General features: G+C 49.6%; 1 protein-coding gene across 3 annotated transcripts in view; it reads right to left on the bottom strand.

Moving 5' to 3' along the window:
• Nucleotides 1-10661: 10661 nt before the first annotated feature.
• The window catches only part of NT5M (5',3'-nucleotidase, mitochondrial), a 37833-nt gene continuing 27027 nt past the window's right edge, over nucleotides 10662-21467 (bottom strand). The window contains exons 4-5 of one of the 3 annotated variants that reach the window (XM_044391835.3): nucleotides 13580-13712; nucleotides 10662-12201 (exon numbers count right to left, since the gene is read on the bottom strand). In XM_044391835.3, coding sequence (XP_044247770.1) covers nucleotides 12059-12201; nucleotides 13580-13712 — 276 coding nt within the window. In that variant the 3' untranslated portion in view covers nucleotides 10662-12058. The other 2 variants (XM_026521176.4, XM_044391836.3) reach the window with 2 other exon arrangements.

The raw sequence follows: 21467 nt of genomic DNA, 5'->3' as shown, positions 1-21467 counted from the left end.
AGGCCCTGGGCAGTGGGTCTGGAACCCAGGAGAGCAGGTGTGGGGGCGGGGGTGGGGTGGGGTGGGGGGAGCTGTCCAGGAACGGGGTGCTGAACGTAGAGAGGAAAGGCGAGGAAAAATCCCGTCTGTTGTGGACTACAGTTTGGGGGTTCCTCAACAAGTTAAGCATTAAATTACCATATGACTCAGCAATTTCACTCCCAGGTATACGCCCAAAAGAACTGAGAGCAGGTGTTCAAACAAAAACTTGTACATCAGTGTCATAGCAGCACTAGTCACAATCGCCAAAAGACGAAACAACCCAGGTGTCCTTCAACAGAATGGTAAACATTAAAATGTAATCTATCCACACAATGGAAGATTATTAGGTCATAAAATAGAATGAAGTCCTGACGCATGCTACAGCACGGAGGAAACTTGGAAATACGCTAAGTGAAAGAAGCCAGACACGGAAGGCCACTGGTGGATTCTATTCACACAAAATCTCCAGAATAGGCAAATGCACGGATGGAAAGTAGATTGGTGGTGTCCAGGGGCTGAGGGAGGGGACCATGAAAAGTGATGGCAAATTGGTTTGGGGTGATGAGAAAGTTCTGGAACTAGATGGTGGTGCTGACCGCACAGCATGGCAAACGTACTTAATGTTACTGAAGTGCACATTTTTAAATGGTTAAAATGGTAAATTTTATGTTATACGTATTTTAACACTGTTTTTAAAAAACCAACCTGTTTGGCCACAGGCTAACACCTTCTTCTGGTCCCTTTGCTGCCTCTCAGGTTTCCTGTAGAACCAGGCTCTTCCTTCAGCCCTGGACGTCATGCTGTGGGAGGAGAGGCTGGACCATTGAGGCCAGGGCAGTGAGATGGGAGGGTGTTGACCACTCCCTGGCTGCGACCATCAGCCACCAACCAGCTGTAGGACCATGAGTGATTGGGGCAACCTCTCTGGGCTTCAGAGGCCCTATCTGTGACGGCAAGGTTGGCCTGAGAGGTGTTCTCAGAGAGTCTGTCTCTCCTTTCTCTGAGAGCCTAGAAGGAACGACATGTCCTGTCCTGACTTCTGGGAACATCAGAATGGCCAGCACAGTCTATCCCAGGGCCTCTTGCCCATGCTTCCGGTGGCCCCAGGGGCTGTGAAGCCAGCACCTTCCCCCCCACCAGGCTCTCAGAGTCCCTTCTTTCCAATTCTGGAAAGTAGCCCAACACAGGAGTCAGGGTTTCTTAATATTTCCTAGTTCATAGACTTCACTGAGAGTTGGATAAAACTGACAGACTCTCTCCCTAGAAGGGTACCCAGAGCAGGGTTAAGAGCACCTGTTTATGGTGATTTACATTCCTCATACGGTTTAGAGATTGAGAGCAGTGTTGGCATCAGATGGACCCATGTCCAAACCTCAACCCTGCTATGATTCACTATCCCTGTGTACGTCCTGGGTTTTCCATCTGCAAAATGGGTGTATTCATAGCACCCACCTCAAGGATTAGATAATTCATATATACCACTTGGGAGATGCTTGGCACTCACTACTGGCAAGCCCAGACTCATCTGCTCTGCACCTTCCCTGCACTTGCGAGAATCCCTCCCAGCTCTCACCTCCTCAGCCAGAAGAGGCCTCCCTTTGTCATCTTGTCCTCACTCTCCCAGCCCCCTTGCCCTGCCTTCCAAATGTCATCTCTCATAATTGTCCTGCTCCTTCCCATTCCCACTGCCAGGGAAGCAATGGATCTTGCCCATGGTCTTACAATCCAACAACTCTGGCATTGGCTTTCTCCTTTTTCTAAGGAGATGATCATATTGTCTACAAAATAATTTGCTTTATATCTTATTTTTCAAGACTTCAATTTCATGCCCAGTCAATCCATGTATATTTGAAAATAGTTTAATTTCTTTTTTGAACTGTGTATATAAATACATGCATAATATACATATTTATACACATATATATTATACATTCCTTTTTTTTGCCTCTTTGATCTGTCAGTTTGAGAAAAATATATTCAAATTTCCTGCTCTAATTGTGAAATTGCCCATGTCTCTTTATAGTTCTATCAGTCTTTGTTGTAAACATTTTGAAGCGATTTTGTTAGAGGCATACAATTTCATAACTTTTATTTTGCTGGTAGATTGTGTCTTTTAGCAACATGAATCCAACTTTGTCCCCTTTTAATGTTCTTCTTTGAATTTTGTCTCATCTGATACTGATGTACACTCACCGATAACCCTTTGTTAGGACTCGTGTAGTATGTCTCTTTCTATTCTCCTACCTAGAACCTTCCTGAGTCGTTACCATATATATGGGTCTCTTGAAGGCAGGATTGTATTTTTTATCTGTGGAGATTTTTCTCCAAATTTTAACCCATTCACATTTATTATGCAATTATTGAAATGTTTGAACTTATTCCTGATATTACTTATGTTTTCTATTTCTTATATTTTGTTTTTTTTTCCTCTGTTGATATTATCTGTGATTTTAGTTCCAGATCGTAATTAATTCTCACACAATCAATACTTAAATTTAATAAATTTTATTGGTTCTTTGCTAATTATTGTTTCTTGTACTTCATCTTGGATTAAATTTTCTTCTTGCTATTTCACATCAATTAGTACTATTTTAAAAGGGAGTTTTTTTCAATGCTAAACATTCCAAGAAATTGCATGTCTTCAGGATGTGGTTTTCTTCTTACATTTAGCTGGGTATAGAATTCTGAGTTTGAAATTAATTTCCCTTAGATTTTGAAGATAATCACTTCATTTTCCTCTTGTTTCTAGCACTGTGTTGTTTGCAAGTAGCCTGGTTTTTGTCTGGAAATATTTAGAATTTGTTATCCCCAGTGTTCTAAAATTTCAATACTCTGTCCGGTAGTGAATCTCTTTTCATTCATCCTGGCTGGCACTGGTGACCTATTTTAATCAGAGTTCTGGGACACTGTCAAACTCAACCCTGGACAATTTCTCCCCCATATTCTTGTCTCCTTTTGGACTAGGAAACAAAATTTTGTTCTTTGTATCTCCTTTTATTTTGTACCTTCTATCTCCTGTCCTTTTAGTGTTGCAGTCTAAGAGTCCTCAACTTAATCTTCTCACTATCTGCTATTCAGCGTATTTATTAAGGCTTTTTTTCCCCCATGACTAGATTTTAGTCTTCCAAATTCTTTAGTTGATCTTTTTGAGGGTCCAGTATTCTACTACTCTATCTAAGGTTATTGACCACACCTGTTCTAAATTGTTGTTCTGGCTGCATAAGTCCCTTTTCTTGGGCATCAGTTCTCTTGTTTAGGAGTTTGATGCCATTATTCATGGGCTCATCCTTGGATCTGAGTTTCACTCTAGCTGCAGGCACCAAATCGACTTCCCACAGCCTGCCTTCACTCATTTGGGGGGAACAGAATGTACCACTATGCAATCCCTAGTGTTCTGTGCTTGGGGGTCTCCATTCTCCCTGGGTGTCACTGCCTATTTCCTCAGCTATAGCACCCACACTCTCTCCTCCCCACTTCCCCCAAACCCAGATACTGAGGTTCTCTGCTTGACCCAGACTCTGTGTGTGTGTGTGTGTGTGTGTGTGTGTGTGTGTGTGACATGCATGTGGGTGATAGGAAAGAAGGTTCAACTCACTTGGTGGCTCCCACTGAGGTACCCTAAACAATTAAACAGTTATTCTGCCAGAAGCCCAGGGCCCTCTTGAGTCCACAGATTCCCCCTCCAAGGCCCTTGGCCACCCCTCTCCCATGGCTCCCTGCTTCCATCAGGCCCAGCTGCCTTCCACATTTAAGGTGTTAGGCAGTTTCTGATTCACCAGTGGCACCATTCCTGTTTCTCATGTAGTTGGGATCTGGGACCATGCGGGGCAGCTTCAGTGTGAGTCAGCCGCCACTTGACCCCTCCACTGTGTGTGCCTGTGGGTGTTTTCCTTTCTACTCAGAGCAGCAGCTCTGGAAGCCAGGAATGGCATGGCCTTCGGAGTTGGATGGAACCCAGGCTCCACTTTCTCAGCTTCAATTTTCACAAAATTAAAACCAGATTATCCTGGTCTGACTTCATAGTCATGTGGGAAGATTAATGACGTGATAAAGCGTCTAGAGGGCACTCAATAATGTTGGATCCTTTCCCCCTTCCTCCCAACTCTTTCATCCACTAGACAGGAAACGCCTCCCTAGAGCTCAAGTTTTGAAGCTAGTGGTTCAGGCAGTTAGTGCGGAGGAGGTCAGAAGAGGGAGATGTCCCAGGGGGGCTAGGGCAGTCTGCGAGAACTTTCGGGGGGTGGCAGAGGCAAGCAGGGGTGAACTGAGTGGAGAGGAAAAGGGGGGGTTGCAGGCTGTGGGGGTGGCGTGGGATGGGAGACCAGGACAGGGTCAAGAGTGGGAATGTTGAGCAAACAATGGTAAGCCTTGTTTCGAGTCAGAGGCGAGGGGCTCAACTGCCACCAGGGGCCAGGGGATAGTTCACACATGCGGACAGGCCTGGGTCACGGAGGGGGTGGAGACAAACCCTCCAGCGCACACAGGAGTGAGCACATTCATTCAAAAGCTCCACTCAGCACGCCCCACCACGACAGCCACCAGCTGTTCCCGGCCAGACTCGGGGCACTTGAGTGGGAGGGTGTAAAAGTTTCCCCGAAAAAAAGACTGTTAGCCAATAACACGCAGCTCAGGACTCCAGCTTGTGCCTCCGGTTTGTGTAGGGTGCCTTGTGAAGGAGGGAAGGCAGCAAGCTTGGACGGGACCCCGCAACATTGCTGTCTCCATAGAACAGGGGCTCGTAAGGTCTCTCGGCACCTGCATTCTCCCCTAGCCAGGCCCGCCCAGGACTGCAGTGTCCCTCCTGCTCTCTCCCTGGAGCCTGAACCACTCCCGCAGGACTCCGCTCTCTTAGGTGAGGGTTAGAGCTGATGTCATTCATCCACCTACTCAGGCATCAGTAGCTGAGGTCCCCTCTGCGCACAGCCCAGGCTCAGCCCAGAGGGGTTTGCAGAGCACACAGGGGGAGGCTGGTGGTTGGGAACACTAGTATGGGACCAGAATATGGGGCAGGTCTGGTTCAGGAAGCCAACTACGCTCTGGGGACCCCAGGGAGGCACTGAGCAGCCAGAGCTGGTCCTCTGGCCCCATCCCGTGGCCACCTGTGTGAACTGCAGCTCCCGCGCTCCAGCCTCCCATCACCTTTTACCACCTGTCCTTGCACAAGGACAAGAGGATCCCAGCCAGGGATGCTGCAGAATCTGGTAGAACACGGTTTGCATCACAGGCTGTGTCTCCTCAGCCCCACTTCTCTCCTGGCCTCTAAATATTAAGCACCCTGATAATTTCTGTCCTCTGTTAGGCCCCAGCCTATGCTTCTGCACCAGCTTCGTGGAATCAAACCCAGGATTTTAAAAATTTTGTCCAAGTTGCCAACAGGGCTGAGGTGTTCACTGGACAGGTGATTTGGTTCTTATTTCTATGAATTTCTATCCTTAAGAGTCATTTTGTCACAGCCCCAATCTCATGTTTAGAGGGCTGCAACTCTGGCACTTGGGCTGACATGATTGTCTCCGAGGCCCGGCCCCCAGGCCTGGGCAGCTCTGGATAAAAACCTGCAAATGTGGGGGCGCCTGGGCGGCTCAGTCAGTTAAGTGTCCAACTCTTGATTTCAGCTCAGGTCATGATCTCAGGGTCATGAGACTGAGCCCCGCTTTGGGCTCTGCAATGAGCGTGGAGCCTGCTTAAAATTCTCTCTCTCTCGGTGCCTGGGTGGCTCAGTCGTTAAGCGTCTGCCTTCAGCTCAGGTCATGATCCCAGGGTCCTGGCATTGAGCTCTGCGTGGGGCTCCCTGCTCAGCGGGGAGGCTGCTTCTCCTTCTCCCACTCCCCCTGCCTGTGTTCCTTCTCTGTCTGTCTGTCAAATAAATAAAATCTTTAAAATAAATAAATAAAACTCTCTCTCCTTCTGCCCCCCCACACTCCTCTCCCCCCCCCACATCCCTGCAACTGCACCCCCTAACTTGAACCAGCCCTTCATTCCAGCAGATGGTGGGGTGCCAGGAGAGACAGCAGGCTGCCTCCCCACCAGGAAGTCAGAGGTCAGGGTTGGCACAGAAACCTCTGGCCAAGGGCAGCAAACAGCGCAGGGGAGGACACAGGTAAGGTGCCTTCTAGGAGCCGCCGAGGTCCAGGGTATCTGAGAGATGCAGGCAGGGGCAGGTCAGGAAGGGTCTTCCTTGAGTGCGGACGGGTCTCCACCTTCCTTACCCTCAGGGAGCCCAGGCTGGCCCGGGACCTGCACAAACTCCTGACTCGGAAGCAGGACGACGTCTCTCTTCAAGCCCCCTGAAGTTCTTGACGGTGGCTGGTGTGTGACGTTTGCGGCCAGAGACAGGGTATCCTGCCCACGAGGCAGGCTGGACAGGGGGCCTTGGCCTGACCCTCAGGGCCCCCACCTTGTCCACAAGAGCCCAGGCGTTAGGGTCAAGAAGAGCTGGTCCAGAAGGGCCGGCAGGGAGCTCAGGGACTTTGGCCTTTCCTTCTCCTTTCCCTGCAATTGCCTGTGTACTCACCACTCTCGTCCCCTTCCCCGCCCCACCCCACCACACACATAATTTCAAGAGTGGGCTGTGCTGCCACCTGGTGGCCGAGTCAGGAAAGGCGCCCTGGTTCCCATCAGAGGCGCCCGACCTCACCCCTTCCGACCCCAGGGGGCGCTCCCGACCACCGATTTCACCATCTTGTTTGACAGAGCAAGTCCGTTTCCTCCAGGGAGCAGCGGCATCGTGAAACAAATGTCCCTATTCCCTGCAACCCTTTCTCATGCAATCACGGAAGCTGACCAACTCCGGAAAAGGCTGAGAGAGAAGTGTCTTTGCAAAGGTCCCCACAGCAAGCTGATGGCAAAGCCACCCTCCAGATTCCCTGCTCCCAGGCCCTCCCACTGCCAGGCTGCCCTCTGGGTCTTGCCAGCAGGCTCTGGGAGCTGAGTTCAGAGCCCATCTCTGCCCACTGGGTGGCCCGGGGCTCGTCCACTATCCTCTCTGAGCCCTGCTTCCTGGGCAGGTTGTGGGAAAAACCAAATACACGTAAGCCAAAACTCCATACATAAGCAGATACGTGCTTGTTGTTAACTATAACTGATAACTATTTTTTTAATTGCCAACTAAAACTAACGCAGCCTCTTTCCTCCTCAAGTGGTCTTCTTTGGTCTCAAGTATTTAACTCTAAGTCCTCACTCCCTGGAGGGACTGATATACCCCTCTTGCTCTTCAGAGGGTCTCCCTCATTTCCATCCTGGCCAAGAGGACGTCTGGATCCAGGAGCTGGCTTCTGCTGGGGGCGCAAGTCAGGTCTCTTGTCTCCTGCTTTCAGGCCGTCAGCCTCACCTGCTTGCCCTACCGAGTCCCTGCTTCAGGGATGATGAGGGTCTGCCCTTGGCCCCAGGGCCACTTGGCCCCTCCTTGGTGGCCACCTAATGAGTTCCCAGCCAGGTCCTCCTCCATCTTCTGCACCCCCTGCAGAGGCATGCAGGGACCCTGAATTCATTCCCTTTCTGTGCCAGAGGGAGAGCCGGGATCTTGGGGGCCACCTCGGTCTCACCTGCTCAGTGGCTCCCCTCCTTGTGAAACTAGCCTCCTCAACCAGCTGGGTTAGCTGCTGGAATTTCTAACATCTCTCTCACACCCCTGACACACACACTTGTGAGAGGGTGGAGGGGGGTCCCTTCCCAGGAACCCTGCCCATCCTCGCTCTAGGTGTGGTCACTCATCCCAGGACCAGCAGGCCACTTTCTCTCTAGTGGGGACTGACCCAGGCCATCTCCTCCTTCTTGCTCACCCCATGGGCTTCCTGGTCTAGACAACACGTGCCTGCCTTTCCCTGGGGCAGTGGGACTCCTGGCTTGGCCGGAATGGCAGGAGTGCAGGGGAGGACCACTGGCAAATTGGGGGCAACAGGTTGTGTACCAAGTGTTGTGCAGGCTCTGTCACATTCGTCTTTCTGCCTGGCCTGCAGGGCAATCAGTGAGCTTCCCCCCAACCTTGCCCCCTCCTCCTCCTTCTCTTCCTCTTCTTTCTCTCCCCCCCTCCCCATACCCCATTCCTCGGGCTTGTGACTGAGGGCCAACTCAGCCAACTCTTCTGACTTCTAGGCAGCGCACAGTTCTGGCCTGAACCTTTCCCACCTGCCCTTGGGTCTGCTGCAGGCTGAGTGCCTGAATACTCACCTTCAGATGGAGGCCCATCCCTCGAGCACTGACTCGGCTTTCACCACGGACACCTGAGCCCTTAGGGAATTCTGGATCGGAGGACAGTGTTGTGTAGAGGTCACAAGCCCCAGAGCACAGTCGCCTGGGCTACAATCCTGGTGGCACCACTGACCCGGCATGGCCTCGCTCAGGACCCCTGACTCTGCTGAGACCACAGCCCCCCATCAGTTAAGTGGGAGTGACTCCAAAGAGGGCAGTTATGAGGCCATAGAATGTGCTCGTTGGCCTCTGGAACATGGTAAGTGCTAAGGAAATGATCGTTACTAAGGTTATGTTTTTGGAGTGGGTCCCAGTGGGGACACCGTGACCCAGAAGAGTGAAGAAAGTACACTGAGTCTGCCTAAAACCCCTGGCTGACCTGGAGGCCGTCGTTCTTTCCAGGGGGCTCTGATCCTAGGACCCAGAACATTTCCAATCTTTTCAAAGGGGTAAATCTCCACTACTGACCAGGGCCACCTCACCTCAGGGCAGAACAAGCTGGCTTTCCTCCCGGGAGGGAGGACTTCCTTCCCTGCAGTCCGCTCGATGGTTCTAAAGCAGAACATATGCTTCTCAGGTTTTGAAGAAAGTCACCTTCATCCCAATTGTGTGTATCCCATTCGACAATAAGAACAAAATTATGAAGCCTCATAGTCCTGGCCTCTGTCATCGGCTGTTGCAGGTGTCCCTCCCTCCTGGCACAATGAGGGTGATGACGGGCCCCACGACAGAGTGAGGGCCACGGGGCAGGCAGCCGTCCACGCTGGTTACCTGCCCAGGATCCAGCTCCCACCTCCCCTTTCTCTTCTCCAGTTTCCAATTCTGCAGCTTTCTCCCTCCCACACCCGCTCCTGCTCCTAGGAACACCCTCCAGCCCCAGGGCCTCTGCACCACCTTCCCTCAGTGAAGAGGGCTCTCCCCTCTTCTACCCACACCTCAGGCAATGCCCCCTGCTGGAAGGGGCCTCTCTGGGACCTCAGGCAGGCCAGGGCCCCACTCCACTTTCCTCCATGCGGCCCCCAGACCGCTCCTGGAGCGCTGGTTACAATTACAGTGAGTTCTGGATGGCTTGTCTGGTGGGGCCACCTTCCCAAGCACTGACTAAAGCATCTTGGCCCCACAATTATTTTTTCTCCTTTAAACTAACTAGGCAGCTGAGGTGGTGAGTGCTACCCCAGGGTGAGTGATCCTCGGTGAGCAAAGAATGAAATCAGTGATTTGTAGGTCTGGAGTTTTTAAACTGGCCTTTAAAGCTCCTGCTGGCGATCCATTGAAAAGGAAAGGTTTCGGAAGACCCGGAGCACCGCATCTTTGCCACAGCTCTGTGAGAAGACCCAGAACCAGGCCCCACCACAGGCTGGGAGATGACAGCAAGGGCTGGCCCATGCGAGGGAAGGAGTCTCCGAGAGGGGGCTCTGTGCTCTGGCTTCCCACCCCACCCCTCCTCAGGCCCATGGCCCTAGAGCTCCCTGCAGGTCACCAGGGCCCAGGAGCAGGGGGAGGAAAAGGCTGCAGGTGAGCAGGCAGAGGGGTCTCACTGCCCCCAGCAGGGCACAGTCGGGAGCAAGTGTCTCCCTGTGGCTGAGGTGGCCTGTCCACCAGACGTAGGGCCCTAAAGCTGACCTCGGGGGGAACAGGCTATGCCAGCAGCACCAGCACTCATGGGTCCGGTGACACCAGCACGAAGATGAAAAGGGGATTCCCTTCACCCCTGCCATCACTACACGTCCATACACCCCACATCCCGACCATACATCCCAACATGCCTCCCGCCCCATGTGTGGGACACTCCCTGGGGAGGAACCAGATGTGGCTGAGAAAAACCTGATGGGATTAAGTTTTTTGTTTTGAGGACACCAGGCTAGGTGGGTCCGGTTCACTGCTGTGGCCTCGAGCTAGCATCAACCCCACGAGCAGCAGGTGCTCCGTGGTCCTCCTCCCAGCCAGAAGGTCAAGTCCAGGGAGAGTGTGGTTCTCACCAAGCCAGAGGCTGCAATACCCTGCCAGTCCCGAGCTTTGGAATCCCAGGGGATCCCCGCATGACCTCTTAGGGGAGGGCGTGAAGGCTCGGTGGGCAGGCCTCTGCTGGTGGCTGGGGCATGGAGGCCACAAGACACAGGCCCAGGAAGAAAGTACGTCATGCAGGTGACACGGTCTCCTGGCCCTTACACAGTGGCCTTGTCCTCAAGTGGGCAGCAACAGAGGGTCCCCGGGGAGCAGCTGGGGAGCCAACCCTCCAGGGTCTAACTTCCTCCCAGAGCCACAGGCTGGGATGGCTGAGACCCCCCCCCCAGGACACTGCCCTGCTTGGTCACGTGATGCATCCCAAATTCTCTCCTCATAGAACAGGACCCGCAGAGGCCCCCCAGCCCCAGGGCTACAGCCACCGAGGTGGGGCAGCGCTGTGGAAAACTGCCTTTGACCAAGCAGACAGTCCTTCCTTCAGAATGAGCAAGCTGGCCTGAGAGCTGCAAAGCCAAGCTCAGCCAGCCCGAGCTTCAGACACTTTCCCCTCACCCTTTCTCCCACTTGACCCCACCCCTTGGGGCAGCCCAAGGGTGCCTGCCACAGGGGCCTCCCAGGAGGCCCGCAGAGATGGGACAATTAAGCGTTCTCGGCAGGGCAGTGATAGGGAGGACAGCAGGGGAGCAGCCACAAGTGGAAGGGGGAAGGCCTTCAAGAAAGCCTGGGGAGGTGATGATTGGTTCAAGTGGCCACTTCCCAGTGGGCTGAAGAGGACAGAAGCCGAAAAGAACAAAAGGAAGAGAATGACATCACCCGGCCCCCTCCCCACACGACTCCTGGGATCTCATTAGGAACTTGGTATGGAAGAGGAGCAGAGAGTGGGGGTCCCTGCTCTGAACTGTGTGGGGCAGGAGGGGCTGGAAGCCGGGAGGCATGCATGGGAAGGAGGCACGTGAGGGGGTTACCAGTCAGTGTGCTGGGGGGCCTACCCAGGGGACCACCATGGTCACCAGCTCCTCCCTCAGCCCATTCCTCCTTGGTCCCACGCAGCGCCCGTGGTGAAGTGGGTGGTGAGGTCTTCCTCAGCGCCCTCAGCAGTGCAGGGGGCCACCCAAGTACTTACAAGATGTGCAGCTGGGTGCCCAGGGGCCAGACGCCAGAGGATCTCGGGGCAGGGGCTAGAGGGGGCGCCATCCTCGGGCGACACGTGAACCACATTTATTTTTCAGGCCTCCAACAAATGTTCAAGGCTGCTGACTGCTGGGCCCTGAGCAGGGCCCCAGGGACAGGGGTATGGGAAACCTCTGAGCCAGTCCAAGGCAGGGCGGCGTGCGGTGCCCCCAGCACAGAGCCTGGCGTGCCCTGGAACTCGGGGAGTGGTTGCTGAATCCACGGTGGGTCCCCGGGGGGAGCGGGGACGAGGTGGGAGGGCAGGGGAGGAAGGGGCTGCAGCCCGGAACGTGAGGGCTCGTCCCACCTGCTCCTGCTCGTAGCCCTCTCACCCCGGAAGCACCTCACTGCCCGCACCCTGGCCGAGGGGCCACAGACCCGATGAAGGGACTTCCCTGAGGGATGGGGGCAGGAATGCTGGCCCTCGGCTCCTTCCAGTCTGGAGCGCCTAGTCCTGGGCAGCCTGGCTGTAGCCTGAGGTCGGCCGGCACCACCTGGCTGGACGTGTCTTGTCCAGGGCCCCCGGGCCAGCCCTGCCCCGAGATCAGTTTAAGGCCTGGCAGGGCTGGGGAGGGCAGGGAGACATGCAGTGTTCCCGGGGCCACGTGAGAGGGAGCCCCCCAGGGCCAGAGCACTAGCCCGCCCGCCCCCCAGGCCCTGAGCTGGGAGCCCTGAGGTCAGGGGCCCCGGGGAGAAGCCCAGAGCACAGTCCAGCTCAGCGGGGCCGCTTGCTGTCCAGAATGGCCTTCCAGTCGTCCGCCCACGAGTGCAGCCTGCGGCTGGGGGGCTGCAGCTGCACGTGCAGGTTGTGGCAGGCTGTGAAGAGGATGTGCTCCCAGCTGGGGTTTGGCTCGGCCCCTGTGGGCGGGAAAGCAGCGCTTCAGTCCGGTGCTGGAGTCCCCAGAGCGTCCTCAGGCAGCAGCTTGCTTGCCTCTCGGAGACGCGGCTTCCCTGTCGGTAAAGCAGTGGCTGCACTAGCGCCTGTCTCGTGGGAGGTGACCGGGATTCCGTGAGACGGCCCATGGGAAGCACGGGGGGGGGGGGGGGCAGATGCACAGTGCTCGGGGACTTCTGTGCTTGCCATCACCGTGGACCATCCGAGGCTGAGCCCTGCTGATGCCCGGCCCTCCCCCTCTCACCGGGGCCAGCTCCACGGCTTACCGGCTCTTGGCTGTGGGCTGCACGGGCTCCCCTAAGTCTCCACCCCTCATGTCCACCTATGCACACTGGCACACCGGTGCTGTTCCTGCCCCTCAGGTTATGGCCTGACTCACTGGCTCCCCCTGCACAGGCCTCTTCCCTGCTCCCTGTGGCTGGACATAGAAGCGGAGCAGGGGCACTGGGCCCCCCATGTGTCCTGACTCTCCTTGTGAAACCACGTGGTTTGGGAGGTCAGGGGTGGGCACACCCATGAATTCTACCTTCCGGACCACTGTGACTAGTGCAGAGATGGACATGCTTCCCGAGGCAGCTCCAAAAGCCATTAGGGAAGCAATGTTCTGTATTCTCCCACTGAGATGTCCAAAAGAATAGGATTTAACCCGAAACTGCGGATGGCTACCAACAGGAGAGAGCTTGCCTGTGTACAAAGACAAACCAGAGCAGAGCCAGGAGACCAGGAAACTGAATTTGGGCTGATGTTGTTCCGGGTCCTAGATTCACCGTGCCTGAAGCCTTCCTACCCCACCTTTCCAGGTAGATGCACTGATAAATTTCCTGTCTCCTTTCTAAGCCAGTTAAAGGTTTGCTTGCTTGCTTGCTTGTTTGTTGAGAGGGAGACACCTATAAGCAAAAGGGATAAATACAGTTCCCAAACCACCTTCAACTAAAGAAACGATGCTTTGCTTTTCTGTTTTACATAGTAGGTTCACTTCAAATTGCTCTTGGGGAAAAAATGGCTTTGCTGCTAAAACAAAATATTTGAAAGCCAGTCTGGCCCTCATTTTACATAAGAAAGGCAAGGCTTCAAGGTGTAAAGGGACTCATCCAGGCCACCCAATGAGTTACCCCAGGAGCTAGGACCTGCTTCTCCTGACACCCAGCGGCACCCCTTCCAAGGCTGGATGCTGACAATAACCTTGTCTTCCCCGTATGGAAGGGGCTCAGCACTGGGCTGGAGTCTGGAGGACTAATACGCCGCTGGTGATCACGTAGGAACCACTCAGGACAGGGGTCATGAGGCCAGCCCTGCGTGCTGTTTGTCTCCGTGGCTCTCAGCTCCACACTTGCTCCTCACCTGCCGCAGGCCACTTGCCTGTGATGTCTGGCCGGTCATCTATGAGAAGGTCGGCAGAGACCACCGTCTTGTCTGTGGCCAGCACAATGTGATCCAGAAAGTCAGGGCCAAAGTGCTTCTCCACCCAGGCATACTGGAACACAAACAGGGAGGGGGAGAAGAGAATGTCGTCAGACCTGGGCACAGACAGAGCTGGGGCCCAGTCGGGTTTTCTCCAGGAAGAAGGGCCACCATCAAGGAGATGTGATGATCCCACTGGCGGCAGACAAAACTGACAGTCCAGAGATGGTGTGGCTTGTCCATGTCCCTACAGCTCCAATCTTGCACAGCACCACCTGCCCGTGCCTGGTCTACGCAATCCAACACCCATGCCCTGAAAGCCTCCTCTGTTCCCCATGTGTGTGCACTCTGTTGGCCTCTAGGGACAGAGGCGAGGGGGGACAGAGCTCAAAGACACGTTGAAGCAATTCATTAGATGACATGAGGGGAAACTGCCGCCGAGCAGCAATCTGCAGGGCCCCTGACATGTGTGCAGTGCAGGGCAGTGCATAGACAGGAATGGCCCGGGGCTAATGTTTCCAGCATACCTACCCCACAAACACTCGGCACCCATCATCTTATCTCAGCCTCAAACAGCTGATGCAGCAGGCAGCATGCTCTTCATTCAGTCCCTTATGCACCCAGTGTCTACGGAGCATCCGTGAGGAACTGCGAGCCCCCAGCGTGTAGGAGAGAGGCTCTCATGCAGCCCCCATTCTAAATGCAGCACACAAACAGACAAGCAAGTCCGGGTGGAACAAGGGCTCCCAAGTAATACAGCAAGGAGCTCTGACAGGATGGGGAGAGAAGGCCTCTCTGAGAAGGGACATCTGCAACTGGCTGGGCATGACATGGCAGAGCATGGGTATTAAAGGTCTAGAAGGTTCCACACAGAGAGAACAATGCGTGCAAACGGTGTAGGGCAGGAACACACTCGGGTGTTTATCTGAGGGGCTGGAGTACAGAGAAGAGGGGAGCAGGAGGAAAGAGAGAGGGGGAGGGGGCAGGTCCCGTGGGGCCTCACAGGCTATGGTGGGGAGATACTCCTTGTTCTAAGTCAGCCGGGCATCCATTACAGCTCAGTTTCACGAACTATCTATGGCGAAGGGCTGGTTGTTTTGTTAATTCCCAATTTATTGTGGACCCCTTTGTCTCTAAGATATGAAATCCATGTCTTCTGCCCATTTCTTGGCTGGATTTTTTGGGTTTTGGGTGTCGTTTGATAAGTTCTTTTCTTTAAAGGAGACATACGAATGGCCAACAGACACATGAAAAAATGCTTAACATCACTTGGCATCAGGGAAATGCAAATCAAACCATAATGAGATACCACCTCACACCAGTCAGAATGGCTACAATTGACAAGTCAGGAAAGGACAGATGTTGGCGAGGATGCAGAGAAAGGGGAACCCTCTTACACTGTGGGTGGGAATGCAAGCTGGTGCTGCCACTCTGGAAAACAGTATGGAAGTCCCTCAAAAAGTTAAAAATAGAGCTACCCTACGACCCAGCAATTGCACGACTAGATATTTATCCAAAGGATACAAACACAGTGATTCAAAGGGGCACCTGCACCCCAATGTTCATAGCAGCAGTGTCCACAATAGCCAAACTATGGAAAGAGCCCAGATGTCCATCAACAGACGAATGGATAAAGAAGATGTGGCGCATATAAATACAATGGAATATTACTCAGCCATCAAAAAGAATAAAACCTTGCCAATTGCATCGACGTGGATGGAACTAAAGGATATTATGCTAAGCGAAATAAGTCAGTCAGAGAAAGACAAATACCAGATGATTTCACTCATATGCGGAATTAAAGAAACAAAACAGATGAACATAGGGGAAGGGAAGGAAAAATAAAATAAGACAAAACAGAGACGGAGGCAAATCATAAGAGACTCTTAACTCTAGAAAACAAACTGAGGGTTGCCGGAGGGGATTTAAGTGGGGGGATGGGGTAACTGGGTGATGGATAGTAAGGAGGGCACTTGATGTGATGAGCACTGGGTGTTATATGTAACCAGTGAATCACTAAACTCTACCTCTGAAACAAATAATATACTGTATGTTAATTAATTGAGTTTAAATAAAACATTTTTTCTTAAAGATATGAAATCCAATCACGTGGTTGGATGCCGCATCCATGTCAAATGGTCATGAAAGTTTCCACTCACATCCAAGTTCTGTGTTTCTCCAGCTCCAAACACGGGTTTCATTTGGAAAAATGACTCTAGATGTACATTTTCAAAGGGTCATGGTGGTGAATCAATGCCATACAGACAAACTGAGGCTCAGAGAGTTTCAGCGAGTGGCAGAGCCCCATCAACACTGGGTTTGGACCCCCAGAACCCGCACCCGGTGCCCACTACCGTGGGCTCTCCAAAGTGACCTGCCACTTCTCCTAACCAGGTCGTGCTGGTCATGGAGTCCCCAGCAAGTTGTCCAGGCCATCCACGGTAAAATGGGGATAGTAACAGCATTGCTTCATGGGACTCCTTTTGGGGATTCAATGGGGAAATGTACATAAAAGTCTTATTAGCACAGTGCCTGGCACACAGAATGCACTCAGTACGAGGCTGCTGGTCTTATCTCTCCTCTCCCATGGTTCTGATGTGTCTGAGCTATGGGACCTCAAACGAACCACTCAGCCTTCTAAAACTCAGTGTCTTCACAGTGTTGTTGATGTGATTACATTAAATCTATGTAGGACTCAGAGTAATGCCTGACACACAGTACTTACTTGATAAATGTCATTACAGTTAAACTTTAAGAGCCCCAAATCATATATAAAAAAGCTACTAGAACAAGTAAGTTTAGCAAAATAACAGGATACGAGGTCAATACACAAAAATCACTTGTACTTCTATACATTTGGATATTGAAATAAAAGAAATAATACCTTTTACAATAGCACCAAAAATATGAAATAGGTTGACTACACACTCAGAAATAGTTCAGATGGTAAATTCTATGTTATGTGCACTTTACCACAATTGTCAAACATTTATTTATTTTTCTTAAAGATTTTACTTATTTATTTTAAAGAGAAAAAGTGTGAGCAGGGGGAGGAGCAGAGGGAGAGGGAGAGAATTTTCAGGACCTTTATTTGCAAAAGCCAAAAGCTGGGAACACCCCAAATGTCCATCAACTGGCAAATGGGTAAACAAATGATGGTACAGTCATACAGTAGAATGACATTCAGCAATAGAAAGCAATACACTATCGATACATGCAGCAACGTGGATGAATCTCAAAAGTTTTATGCCTTTGAATGAACGCCAGACACAAACTGTATGAGTCCACAGTAGACGACGTTGTGTAAAAGGCAAAACTGTAGCAATGGAGAGCACGTCAGCAGTTCACTCATACCAACGATACCCAGAGAGGGAAGGCACAGGGAACAGGGCTGACTGGAAGGACACAAAGGCCCACTCTTCCTTAAAATTCACTTTATTTTTTAAGAGCAGTTTTAGGTTCACAGCAAAGGTGATCACCAAGTACAGAGAGTTCCCATAGAATTCCTGTCCCCGAATATGCACAACTTCCCCTATTACTGACATCCAACAACGGGCTGGGGTCTTTGTTACACTCAAGGAACCTACAAGGACACATCGTTATCACCCGAAGTCCATGACGTACACGCGGGTTCACTCTTGGTGTCGTACATTCTATGGGTTGGGACAGAGGTGGAAGGACATGCATCCACCATGAATAATTTCCCTGACTTGAAAGTCCTCTACTCTGCATTTATTCATCCCTCCCTCCCCACTAATCTCCGGCAACCACTGATCTTTCTGCTGCCTCCATAGTTTTGCCTTTTCCAGAATGTCACATAACTGGGACCGTGCAGTATTGTAGCTGCTTCCGATGGGCTTCTTTCACTTAGTAACATACATTTAGGTTCCTCCATGTCTTTTAATGGCTTGATGGGGTTTTTTGTTGTTGCTGTTGTTTTAGTGCTAAGAATATTTCACTACCTGGGTGCACCACAGTTTCTTCATTCATGTGGGATATCCTGGTTGCTTCCAAGTCTTGGCTATCATGGATTAAAACTTCTGTAGACATCTGTGTACAGGGTTTTGAGTGGACATACATTTTCAACTCATTTGGATAAATACCAAGGAGTGTGATTGGAAGATCATACAGTTAAGAATAGGTTTAGTTTTGTAAGGATGTGCCAAACTATCTTCCCAAGTGGCTGCACCATTTTGTATTCCCACCAGCAATGAAGGAGAGTTCCTGTTTTTCCGCATCTTCTCCAGCATTTGGTGTTGTCAGCGTCCTGGATTTTGGCCATTCTAATAGGTGCAAGTAGTATCTCACTGTTGTTTTAATGTGCAATATCCTAATGACATGGGCTATTGAACACCCTTTTATGTGCTTATTTGCCATCTGTAAATCCTCCTTAATAAGGTGACTGTTCAGGTCTTAAGACCATTTTATCACCAGGCTGTCCATTGTCTTATTGTTGAGTTTTCAGAATGATTTGTATATCTTAGATAACAGTCCTGTAACAGTTGTCTTTTGTAAATATTTTCCCCCACCCTGTGGTCTGTCTTCTCATTCTCTTGACATCATATTTTGCAAAGCAGTTTTTCATTTTAATGAGGTCAGCTTATCAGTTATTTCTTTTGTGAATTGTTCCTTTGGTGGTGTATGTAAAAAGTCATCATCATGTCCAAGGTCATCTAGACCTTGCTATAAATTGTCCACTAAGCACTGCTTTCACTGCATCCCACAAATTTTGATAAGTTGTGCTTTCAATTTCACTTCTAGATTTTTTTTAGATTTTTTAATTTATTTGTTTGACAGAAAGAGAGACAGCGAGAGAGGGAACACAAGCAGGGGTAGTGGGAGAGAGAGAAGCAGGCTTTCCACTGAGCAGAGAGCCTGATGCGGGGCTCAATCCCAGGACCCCAGGATCACGACCTGAGCCGAAGGCAGACGCCTAATGACTGAGCCACCCAGGCACCCCTCACTTCTAGATATATTTTTTAAATTTTCTATTGAACTCCTTTGAACCATGTGTTATTTAGAAGTGTGTTGTTTACTCTCCAGGAATTTTTGGATTTTCCAGCTATCTTTCTATTACTGCTGTCTAGTTTGAGAACATATATTGCATGATTTCTATTATTTTAAATTTGTCAGGTGTGTTTTGTGGCTCAGAATGTGGTCAGCCTTGATGAGTGTTCCGTGTGAGGTTGAGAAAAATACGTATTCTGCTGTTGTCGGATTAAGTAGTCTATAAATGGATATTCTATCTAGCTGGTTACTGGCATCGTTGAATGCAACCATATCTTTACTGATTTTCTGCCAGCCGAATCTGTCCATTTTTGAGAAAGGGATGTTGAAGTCTACAACTGTACTAGTGGATCACCGAATTCTCTTCGAAGTTCTATCAGTTTTCGCCTCACATATTTTGACACTGTTGTTAGATGCATACACTTTAAGGATTAGCATGTCTTCTTGGAGAAATAACCCCTTTATCATTATATAATGCCCTTATTTATCCACGATAATTTTCTTTGGCCTCAAGTCTGCTTTGTCTCAAGTTATTATAGCTACTCTCACTTTCCTTTGACAGTGTTAGCATGATATATCTTTCTCTCTCTCTTTAGTTTCGATCAATGCCTTTATATTTAAACTGTGTTCCTTGTAGACAGCATAAATGTGGGTCTTGTTTTTTTTTTGATCCACTATAATAATCTGTCTTTTAATTTAGACCATTTAGACCATTGATGTTTAAAATGATCGTTGATATGGTTGGATTAATATCTGCTGTATTTGTTACCATTTTGGACTCTGCTTTTATTCTCTGTTCTATTTCTGTTCTGTTTTCTACTCTTTCCTTTTAATTTTAATTGATTTAAATGAGCATTTTCTATGATTCCACTTTCTACCCTTTCTTAGCATATCAAGAAGCATGTACTTTTTTTTTCTTTTCCAAGTGGTTGGCCCACAGTTTGCAATATACATTTGCAACTAACCCAAGTTCACTTTCAAAAACACATTGTGCTGGTTCACAGATAGTGAAAGTACATTATAACAACAACAACAACATATTCCTAATTTCTCCCTCCCATCCCATGTACATATCATTGCTGTAATTCATTTCACTTGCACAGAAGTTATAATCATCAAACACACTGTTGCTAATGCTATTCTGAAAAAAAACTGTTGGATGAATTGAAACTGAAAGTTTTTATTTTACCTTCATTTATTCTCTAATGCTCTTTCCTCCTTGATGTAGATTTGAGTTTCTGACATATCATTTCCCTTCTCTCCGAAGAATTTCTTTTAACATTTTGTGCAAGGCAGGTCCGAGGGCCACAAATACCTTCCATTTTTGTACGTCCAAGAACATCTGTATTTCTCCTTCACTTTTGAAAGAAAATTTTGCTGGAGAAAGAACTGTAGGTTGGTGGGGGTTTTTTCCCTCAATACTTTAATCATTTCACTCTACTCTCTTCTTGTTTGCATGATTTTGGAGGAGAAGTCAGATATAATTCTTATATTTGTTCCTCTGCAACTAAGATATTTTATTCCTCTGGCTTCTTTCAAGGTTTTGTCCTCATCTTTGATTTTCTTTGATATAGTTTGAATATGATATGTCAGATATAATTCTTATATTTGTTATAATTCTTATATTTGTTCCTCTACAGCTAAGGTCTTTTATTCCTCTGGCTTCTTTCAAGGTTTTGTCCTCATCTTTGATTTTCTGTAGTTTGAATATGATATGCCTAGGTATGGGTTGTTTTGTTTTTGTTTTTCCTATTTGTCCTGCTAGGTGTTCTCTAAATTCCCTGGATCTGTGGTTTGGGGTCTGATATTCATTGGTGAAAAATTCTCAGTCATGATGGCTTCAAGTATTCTGTTCCTGTCTCTCTTTCTTCTCCTTCTCCCTACTTTCTGGTATTCCTATTACATGGATGTTATACCTTCTCCAGTTGTCCCATGGTTCTTGGATACCCTGGAGTTTTAGTTTTTGGTTTTTTACACTCCTTTCCCCCTTTGCTTTTCAGTTTCAAAGTTTCTACTGAGCTATCCTCCAGTTCAGAGATTCTTTCTTCAGCTATGTCCAGTCTACTTAACAAGCCCATCAAAGGCATTCTTCATTTCTGTTACAGTGTTTTGATCTCCAGCATTTATTTTTTACTCTTTCTTCAAATTGTTTGCTCTCTCTTCAAACTGTGTTGCCTTTTAGTATGGCTTGTAACTTTTTGCTGAAAGCTATACATGATGCACTGGATAGAAGGAACTGCAGTAAACAGACCTGTAGCAATGTGGTAGTGAGGTGCGGGGGAAGGGGCAGCATTTTCTAGTCCTGTGATGAGGCCTCAGTCTGTTGATGAGCCCATGCCCCTGGACTGTGAGCCTCACTGGTGTTTCACGGTGCTTCCCTCTTAAGTAGGATAGGATTGCTGAATGGGCTGGAGGTAAGGTCCAGTAAATTCTGATAAAACTCCAGCAATTTAGGCTTTCATAAAACAGTTTTTGTTGAGAATAGGCCTTGTTAAGAAGAATAGAATATTCTGGCATAGTTCAAAAGAGTTACTTTTTCCTTCCCCTACCAGAGCACAAGGGAATTTTTTTCCCCTGAGCTTTACTGTGAGAACTCCTAAAAACTCACAACAGTGTGCTGGGTCCCCTATGACTGGGGCCTGAGAGGAAGCATTTCAGTGTGCTGAAAGTGTATCTCTATCCTTTAAGGAGGTTAATTTGTTGAGTTTCAATTACATCTTAATAAACAATGCAAAAAAATTTATAGCAATAAGGGCAAATTTTAAGGCATTTGAGATTTCTGCTAAATTGCCACCCAGAAAGGTTTTATGTTTTTTTCCAT

The sequence above is a fragment of the Ursus arctos genome, unplaced genomic scaffold (genome assembly GCF_023065955.2).
Source record: "Ursus arctos isolate Adak ecotype North America unplaced genomic scaffold, UrsArc2.0 scaffold_14, whole genome shotgun sequence".
In the NCBI taxonomy this organism is placed as follows: domain Eukaryota; kingdom Metazoa; phylum Chordata; class Mammalia; order Carnivora; family Ursidae; genus Ursus; species Ursus arctos.
Note: the sequence above shows the minus strand (reverse complement) of the source record. Positions and strands in the feature narration are given on the sequence as shown.